This window comes from Vulpes vulpes, unplaced genomic scaffold (assembly GCF_048418805.1).
Source record: "Vulpes vulpes isolate BD-2025 unplaced genomic scaffold, VulVul3 u000000643, whole genome shotgun sequence".
Taxonomy (NCBI): domain Eukaryota; kingdom Metazoa; phylum Chordata; class Mammalia; order Carnivora; family Canidae; genus Vulpes; species Vulpes vulpes.
The window spans coordinates 241578-251267 of record NW_027325793.1 but is presented as its reverse complement, the minus strand read 5'-3'; the positions used below and the strand labels follow the sequence as shown (position 1 = coordinate 251267).

Below are 9690 nucleotides of genomic sequence, written 5' to 3'. Positions count from 1 at the left end.
ATGGCGGTTGGGCTGGGTAAGAGCGCGCTGCCCGCGGCGTGGCGGCGGAGGGGGCGGGGCCGAGGGGCGGGGCCTCGGAGGGGCGGTCCCGTGGGCGGGGCCTCGGAGGGGCGGGGCCGCGGGAGGAGCCCGGAGCAGCGGGTGGCCCAGCCCAGGCAGCCTCCCAGGAGCGCTGAGTCAAGGCAGGAGGTCGCCCCACCGGGCCAGTGCGGACGAGGAGCGGGAAGAGCGAGGCGCTGGCGACCCCACCACGGGAGTCGCTCCCTTCCACGCACGGGGCCCGCTTCTGAGATGAGCTCTGCGTGTTATGCCGTATGTTGGCAAATTGAGCTCCAATAAAAGTAAAAGAAATTAGATTCTTTGTACCTGAACCTAGAATATAATATTTCAACCTGTAGCTTCTTTGTTTATTCTTCTTTCCAATCTTCTAGAATTCTCATAAAAAGAACATGGGTCTAGAACACAATGAAGAAAAATGAAACTCGTGTGTGTGTGTGTGTGTGGAGGGGGTTAATAATTCTGGGGAGTTCTTAAAGTAAGGTAATATTACTCATTTAATATATGTTGATAGCATCAGTCTACACCCTGGTCACTGGTGGACATGTTCCTTAACAAGTGTTGAAATTCCCAAAATGTTTTAACTAGAGTAACCAGTTATTACGTAGCACTTTATAAGTTTTTTTTTTTTACTTTATAAGTATTAATACAAATGAATCATTGAGTTTTAGGGAAAATCAGTAATACCTGAAAATCATCTATATTTACTTTGAATTTCTTTAAAGAAATAGAGTGTGGACTCTACATACTGATTTATTGAAGATGACACTAGTAGGTAAGGAACTAAAAAACATCAGTGGCCAGCACCCTTGAGTTTATTGTTGCTTTGCATTTCTGTGTCAGAGGTAATGCAATCACAGTTGGACTAGGGACTTCAGGGACTCCTGGCTTTCTGAGAGCGATGATCCCATGGTAGTCTCCGGCTTCACTCAAAAGGCAGCCAAAATTAACTAAAGAAAATCTCTTTAGAAAGAAATGTGAAACAGTGTATGTTTTAATCAGTATCTGTTCTAGGGACATTTCAGTGGAGATTTTCTTCCATGTGACTGGAATTTCCAAAGAACAAGACCAATCAAAGCCTCTAGCTCTAGTAACACAGTATATTTTAATGACCTAGAATTTCTAACATATTTATCTAATTCAGCATCTTTACTGATCCAAATTTTCTATTTTTCTTTTTTCTTTCTTTCTTCTTCTTTTTTTTTCCTCCCAGCTAAATATCTTTTCCATTCCCCTTCTTCTTCTGCATTTTGATCAGGTCCTAAGAATTACATCCACAAAATATGGAAATCCTTCCATATAAAACAGATAACTTAGTAACTGGATAACCAATTGATTGAGAACTAAGAAGGAAGATCTTATTGAAAACTTTGGAACTTTTGTTTTGATTCCAGAGATGCTGGCATGAGTACAGAAAGGGAGTCATCTCAGATAAAAATGATTTATAGATTTTTCTAACAGAAGTTTTTTGAGGTCCTTTCATATGCAAATTTATTCAAATAGCACTTACATTTAGCCATCTACCTCTCTATATTTGACCATTTAATTCTCAGAGAGCATCTATTTTCTTTTCTTTTTTAAGATTTTATTTATTTATTCCTGAGAATACCCAGAGAGGAGAGGGAGAGAGAGAGAGAGAGAGAGAGAGAGGCAGAGACAAAGGCAGAGGGAGAAGCAGGCTCCGTGCAGGGATCCTGACGTCCTCCGGGATCACGCCCTGGGCTGTAGGCGGCGCTAAACCGCTGAGCCACCGGGGCTGCGCGAGAGCATCTATCTTCTGTGAAAGGACCCGGGTGTTGGAACGCAGGAACAGAAGACTAAGTGAGCTATCATTCCAATATTGTGATTATACGATTTGTTAGAAAATAAGAATTTATTTATTTATTAAAGATGTATTTATTTATTTATGATAGACAGAGAGAGAGAGAGAGAGAGGCAGAGACACAGGAGGAGGGAGAAGCAGGCTCCATGCTGGGAGCCCGACGTGGGACTCAATCCCGGGACTCCAGGATGGGGCCCTGGGCCAAAGGCAGGCGCTAAATCCCTGAGCCACCCAGGGATCCCCAAGAAGAATAATTTAAATATGTAGTATTGCCTTCTCTGTATATCTGTACTAAGCAGGTGGTAGGAGTAAGCCTATGCAGCTATCTCTGCATTTACTTGTAGAACCAATTATAGAAATAATTATGAAAGCGAATGCAAATAGGTATTCACTTGGCATAGAAAATTATTTTAGCAATGAAATTCTTGAGTTTCCATAATACCACTGAAATATATACGCGCATATATAATACATACATACCATGTATGTATATGGTATGTATATGGTATGTATACCAAGCACACACACACACACACACACATATACATATATACAAATATATGTTTAAGTGGTCAGAGGGATTCTCCTCTTTTCTAATTTTATCAGCTTGCTTTCTTTTGGCATTTCCTTTTCTTTATTCAAAAACTCCAGCTTTCATTTCAGTCATGAGCAAGTCTAGGAGTTGAGCTAAAGTGGCAGGAGATGAGTGATAGTAATAGGGAGAGAAATCAAGAATGAAAGGGAATTGGTATGACTAAGCCTCACCCATAAACGGCCCCTGCACCAAAGTCCAGAATAGTCTCGTGAGTGTGTGTATGTGTAAAGAAAGAAAGAAAGGATAAACATTAGGTCCAACATTATTAGTACAAACGTGAGATAAACATAAATCAGAGAAATACATTAAGCAAATCTTCAGTGGCCAAAATGAGGGGAAAAAGTGGAGTCACTCATCTTTTGGGTACTCTGGGACACGTAAGAATCTCTGCCAAAAGACTCGGTATTTCAAGGACAAGAGATTGAAGAGCCTAACGTGAAAATCTCTTACGTAGGTCTGGGGGTTGAAGTTAAACTATTGATAAGAACAGAGAAATTCCACAGAAAGAATTTAACCAAACAACCGATTTCTGGTTTCGTACCTTCACATTCAGGGTCCAGAGTTCTCTAGAAAGGCACACCCCCAACAAAAGATTTAGAGAGTCTGAATATAAAGCCTTGCTAAGCAGTTATTCAAATCATACTTATCAAACAAATGAATAAATCTCGAGTGAGAGTCAACAGAAAGCCAAAGAACAAGATTCTCAATAATAACAATAATACTAATGATTAATAATAATAGAGCAGCTATCTCGTAATATCGCAGGGTCACGCCCCCAGCGGAAGGCAGGTGCCAAACCGCCGAGCAACCCGGGCGTCCCATATTCTGTCCATTTTAGAGATGAGAACACTGAGGCCCAGAGAGCGTCAGGAACAGTCCCACCGGCTCCCGCGGCCGCCTCCAGCCTGGCACCGAGCGGACGTCCAGGAAGGGACGCAGCCCCGCCCCGCCCCGCCCCGCCCCGCCCCGCCCCGCCCCGCCCCGCAGGGGGTGGGACTGCGGCGCCGCGCGTGGTGGGCGGGGCTGCCCGCGGGGGCGGGGCGGGGCCGGGCGAGGCCTGGGGCGTGCGCGCGGCCCGGAGGACCCTCCCGCTGGGCGCCCGGCCGCGCGGCGGCGGCTCGGGAGGGGCGGGGCGGGGCGGGGCGGGGCGGCCGCGCGGGGGGCCCTGACGTCACCGGGCCCTCGGCCCCGCCCCGCCGCGGCTGCTGCAGCCGAGCCCGCGAGCGAGCGCCGCCGCCGCCGCCGCCGCCGCCGCCGCCCGGTCGGGAACGCAGCGCGCGCGGCCATGGCCTCGGGCCCCGCGGGTAAGCGGGTGAGCGGGCGCGGGGCGCGGGGGCGGCGGGAGGGCGGCCCGTGCCCCCGCCCCCAGCGCTCGGCTGACCCGCCGTCCCCCCGTCTCGTCCCACAGAGGCGGACACGCGGCAGAGGCTGCTGCGCACTGTCAAGAAGGAGGTAGGTGCCGGGGGTGGGGTGGCCGGGGGCGCGACCCTGCGGAGGGAGCCGCCGGAGCTCCCCCGGGGGAAGGGTCTCCAAAGGGGTGGGGGCCCGTGGCAGCGGGGCGGCCACCTGAGCTGTGGGGCTCACCTGGTAGGACTGGAGGCGGGTGAGTTGGGGGTGGGGGCCTCAGGTACGGGGTCGATGCTTGGCTGCTGTGTGTAGGGGCGGACGCAGCGGGAGGGCCGCCCCCGATGGGGCACACCCGGGCGTGTCTGGGTAGGACCCCCTCTTGTGGAGGAGCAGGTGGGTGGGTCTCATTAAGGGGAGGCAAGCACCTGGGGGCTGACTGGACTTACTGGGAGGTGAGGGGCTGGGTAGGGCTGCAGAAGGAGGACCAGACTTCGGGAAAAGGGAACGGTTCACTTTGGGTAACACCCCCCATCTCCCCTTCCCCACAAGTCTCAGTCCTTAGAGCCGCCCCCAGGAGCTTGGGGACTCCCTCCCCGAAAGTCCCTGGTCATTGGGTTGCACCATCTGTGGGCCTGTGCCAGGGCGTCTTGGCAGGCGAGTTCCCCTCGCCCACCCCTGCCCACCCCTGCCCACCCCCCCACCCCCGACACGCAGTAGGGTGCGAATCAGGCAGGGTTCACCTGCCCCTCCGCCCCCTTCACTCTCCTTGGGGCCAGCTGGGAGCCCAGTCTAGCCTTTAGCGAATAGCCCTCGACTTCCCGGAGAGGGGCGAACCTGCAGTGGTGGGTTCCTGGGAAGCATGTAGATGCCCGGACTGTGTGTGGAGCACGCTCACTCCTGTGTGGGCGCCGACATGTGCTGTGAGTGTGTGTCTGAGGCTGTCTGTGCATCTGCCTGGAGGTAACCAAGTGTGTCTCCGTATTGCGTGTACATGTGTCTGTGTGTGGATCTGTTTTTGTGAGTATGGTGTGTGACCGTGTGATGCGTAAGTCTCTGCGTGCGTGAGTGAGGCTGCGACCAGGTATGTGTGACTGTATGTGTGTGTGCTGCCCTCCTTATGCTGCCTCACATCCCTCACCTGGGACCCGATCGCTGTTGAGCGGCATCACCTCTGTACCTTGAGTCCTCAGCCCGAGATCACAGATGGCTGTAGACCTTGGGGCTGGCCTGATTGCGTGTGTGTGTGTGTGTGTGTGTACGCATGCGTGTGCACACACGAGGAGGGTGTCAGCCTGGTGTCAGCACTGAGCACCCAGAAGCCCCTCCCTGCATGGTGGCAGTCAGCCATCAAAGACAGCCTGGAAGAGGGGACCTGTGGCTGCCCCTCCCTCCTCAGAAAGCATGGGCGCATGTTGTGCGTAGGTCTCTGTGTGGCATGTCTCGTGTTGTTCAAAGAATCAGCTCTAGAGCTAGTTGTATATTCTGGCATTTCTGAATAAGGATCCGTAATGAGGGATGTGGAGTTCCTCAGAAAGGCCCAGAACTTTTCAGTTTGGCCCTCTTAGAGGCATTGTGGGACCTGAAGAAAGCTCTATCTAGATAGACCATCTTTCCAACAAAACCTGCACACCTGCAATTTTCTGATGACTGAGTTGGTGGAGGGTGTCTTATAGAAACTCTCTCAAAAGCCTTCAGGTTAAAAGCCTGTAGTCTCTTTGTTCATTGTTTAAACCTAGATGTAATTTGTACTCCCCGGAGATTGTCACATGGAATGGCTGTGTTTTCTTTTCTTTTGAAGCGTTTAGTTATTATTCATGAGAGATACACAGAGAGAAGCAGAGACACAGGCAGAGGGAGAAGCAGGCTCCCTGTGCGGAGCCTGACGCGGGACTCGATCCCAGGACCCCGGGATCAAGCCCTGAGCCAAAGGCAGACACTCAGCCACTGAGCCACCCAGGCATCCCCGGAATGGCTGTTTCTCAGGAAATGGCTTGCTGGTTCAATGGAAGGGGTCTACAGGTAGAAGAGCCTGGGAGCAAGGCGTCAGGGAGGGCAGTGCCTCTCGGTATCTGCTTCTGGGCAGGGCTTCAGCTGGGCCTTTGGCCTGGTTCTGCCAGGAGCTCCCTTGGTGCCCTGGACAAGTCCTTTCCTCTCTCAAGGACTCAGCTTCCACAGCTGGAGAAAGAGGCATTGGTGCAATGCTCCTGGAGGTCCTACCCATGTCAGTCTAGTTTGGAATATCGGCAAGCTGTGGAGGACACGTTGCCTCCAGTGACCAGAGTTGTCAGCTTGCATCCTCTGTCCTGGGAGCAGCCGCGTTTGGGGCTTAGAATGAGCTTTCTGCCTGGCCTAAGGCTGAGGCCATCACTTGATCAGAGGGACCCCTTGGCATCCTGCTTGGTGCCTGAAGGGGTCAGGGACAGAACCTCGCAAGTTTGGGCAAAGGTCCTTGACCCTGGATCTGCAGTCAGAAGGCAGGTTTATAGCCACAAGTTGGTGGCTGATTCTAAATTCTGCATTTCTCAGGGCACATCATTTCAGTAATCAGAGTTTCCATAGAGTGGGTACTATTCTGTGCCATATCCTGTGTACACGGTGACTTTATGAGGTGACTGAGGCTGCCCCCATTTCATGGACAAGGAAACCAAGCCTGGAGACGAGGTGTGGATTGCTCAAGAGAACACAGCCAAGAAGGTGCAAAGCAGGGGACTTAACCCCCCAGATCTGTCTGACATCAGAGCCAGGCTCTTACCTCTGTATCCTAAACGTGCTCATCCGTGTCTCCACGGCACCACAGTCTCAGCTGTGGATGGAATGATTTCCATCTTACAGAGGTGAAAAATGGCCCAGACGGGATAAGTGATTTCTCAAGGGCACAGAAGCAGTCAAGGGAAGACAAGTTCAAGTCTTCTATGAACCCCTTGTTCAGCATGGGTGCCCCTAAGGGCGTGGCGATGAGTCCATGCCCCACCAAAGCAGACCTCCTCTCTCCTTGCCTTCCTCTGCCCACCTCTTGGGAGAGCATCTTGTCCCAGTATCAGAGAGCCAGTCTTCAATGGAATGGTGGAGGCAAACTCTTTGCGTAGAAATCTGGGAGTCAAGTCTGCTCTTCCTTCTCCTCATCTTTTGGGTTCAGAGAAGTCACATCCCTGCCTGTCATAGCCTCATCCAAAGGTACCTCCCGTCATTCTTCCTGGAAAGGGTGGCTTAACAGTCAGTTTCTTTAGACAAGGTTTGCAAGCTTGGGCTGAGCCACAGAAGCCAGAAAAGCCAGCAGCGGCTATGGGGCTGGAAGCTCTGTCCTGTGCTGACTCTGGGAGCCAGTACGACTCAGAACCATGAAGCAGGTCAAGAAAGGAGCATTGGGCTCACCCAGAGCTGGGTTCAAATTCTGACATGTTTATTTACTGAAGGGTGTCTGTGTGCCAGACACAGGACTGGGCTCTGCGGATGCAGCAGTGAATAAGAGAAGTCCTGCCCTCTTAGGGCTGACATTCCCATTTTGGTACACAGATCCTGATAGACATTCTGAGTGTAATTCAGAGGATTATGACAGCCTTTGCGCCAAGGTGTGAAGGAGAGGTACTTGGCACCACAAGAACATACAACAAGGTCAAGGTGGCCCAGGAAGGCGCCCTGGAGGAAGTGATGTTAAGAAGATACGTGAAGGGGATCACTGGGTGGCGCGGTGGTTTAGCGCCTGCCTTTGGCCCAGGGCGCGATTCTGGAGACCCGGGATCGAATCCCACGTCGGGCTTCTGGTGCATGGAGCCTGCTTCTCCCTCTGCCTATGTCTCTGCCTCTCTCTCTCTCTCTCTCTCTCTGTGTGTGTGTGTGATTATCATGAATAAATAAAAATTAAAAAAAAAAAAAAAGAAGATACGTGAAGGATGAGCACACCTTTAAGATGAAGGCAGGAGGTGGGAAGACAGAGGAGAACCATTCCTGGCAGAGGGAACTGCATATACAAAGACTTTGTGGCTGGAGGGAGCACCGTGAACTTGAGTGATGAGAGGACTCTGAAGTGGCTGGAGGACAGAGAGGAAGGAGCATGGTGCCAAATGCAGAGGGGCAGAGCAGGAAGTCCTATCCTAAAAGCACAGGGAAAACGGATGGGGAGGACAGGAGCTAGGTGGAGGAAGAGGGCGGAGCTAAACTTGATGGCTTGTAATTGCACAGCCTTAGAGGGGCATCTGTCTGTACCTTCACAAGGGTCTGAGTTTCAGTTTATTCCCAGTGAGGATGAAGATCACTTGTCAGGATAAGCGATGTGAAAACACCCACCACATTAGCCTGAGCTGCCTCTGGGCAGGCATCTTATTTTTTCTGTCTCCCCAGTGTCGCCCAGGAGATAGGGTGGCCTGGGTGAGATTTCCTGCAGTTAAACCCAATCAGCTCTATTCTGGCTCCACCCTGGCTCGCTTTGCCCTCCCCTCCTTTCTCCTCCCAGCCTCCAACCCTTAATTTTGTTTTGGTTCCCAGAGTGGCAGCTGCGGGGACTGGCTTCTTGTTGCCATGACGACTGCCATTAAAGGAGCCAGCCACTTGAGCCAGGTTGATAACGGAAGCCAAGTGACTAACTGCCTTGTTTTCTTGCCTTGGGCTAGGCCTGGGAGGCCTCTTAATTGGAAGAGACAAAAGCAGGTGCTTGAGGGCAGGAGGACAGACCCCCGGGGGAAGGAGGCAGGGGGATGAGGCCAGTGCTGGAGAGGAGGCTCTTGTGGACCTCTGCAAACTGGAGCTGGTATGAGAGCTGCCATGGGGAGCCCTTGCCACAGCGGCTGAGCTGGGCGCGTTTGGGGAGCTGTGCCTTCCAGCCTTGGGACAGGGTAGGGGTGTGACGGGATGGTGGAGGAGGGTTTCACATCCTAAGAAGATTGGAGGAAGTGAGAGAATCAACTGATGTTTCTACTGAGATCCCTGTGGTGCTTCCACTTGGATCTACTTCTTCTCAATAAAAGAGGGGCAACAGTTTTGCCCCCCAGGTGAGGTTGCTGGACAACGTATAGGTCATCGAGTTAAATTCGAATTCCAGATAAACAGAAGTAAAGTGCCTAGTGCTAAATCTGGCAGCCCTAGCCCAGGGGACATTTGGTAATGTCTGGAGCCATTTCTCGTCAAAAACGAGGGTGTGACTGACATCTAGTGGGTAGAGTCCAGAGATGCTGCTCAACCTCCTGCGATGCAGAGGACAGCCCCCCTCCCCCCCCCCCCCCCCCCCCCCACCAAGAAGTGTCAGCCCAGACTGGCACTGTGGTTGAGACGGAGAAACCTCTGTGCTGGAAAACTCCTTCACTTCTTCATGACGGCCCAAGGAGGGAGGAAACTTGTCTCCTTCGCTCCATAAAGGAGGAGCTGGAGGCACAGAGGGGTTAAGCAGCTCACTTTAAGGTCACACAGCCAGTCTGTGGAGAAGCCAGGATTCAAATCCTGCTTTGTCAGCTCTGAAGGGTGGCCTCACAGAGGTCCAGCAGAGTCCCCGGAGACATGGCTTGAGGTCAGGCGTATGTAGGGGAAGAGATGGGGCAGCAAAGGCCCGCTAGATGCACCCTGCTTGGGGCTTTGCTCCATTAGATGACAGGGAGCTGTAGAAAATTTATGAGCAAGGAGGGTCTTGCTTGGACTTGGACTTCAGAAAGTATCAGCTGGTAACAGGTCCAAGATGGAGCTTTTTGCCACTTTTAGAAGAAAGCTTCCTCCTTTCTTTCCTGCCTCCTTCCTTCCTTTCCTTCCTTTCTTCTTTCCTTCCTCTCTATCCCACCTCCTCTCCCTCCTTCCATTCCTGACGTTTTTTGCTGCCTCCTTTCTTCCAGGAATATTTATTGAACATCAACTATGTACCAGGTACAGCTCTAGGAACTGTAGAAAA

The 9690-nt window shown here is 51.9% G+C and overlaps 1 protein-coding gene across 1 annotated transcript in view; it reads left to right on the top strand.

Moving 5' to 3' along the window:
• Nucleotides 1-9690, top strand: part of LOC140597407 (piwi-like protein 1) — a 135071-nt gene continuing 125381 nt past the window's right edge. The window contains exons 1-3 of the mRNA XM_072745667.1: nt 1-16; nt 3556-3778; nt 3883-3926. Of these exons, the coding sequence (XP_072601768.1) occupies nt 1-16; nt 3556-3778; nt 3883-3926 (283 nt within the window). The remainder of the gene's footprint in view (nt 17-3555; nt 3779-3882; nt 3927-9690) is intronic.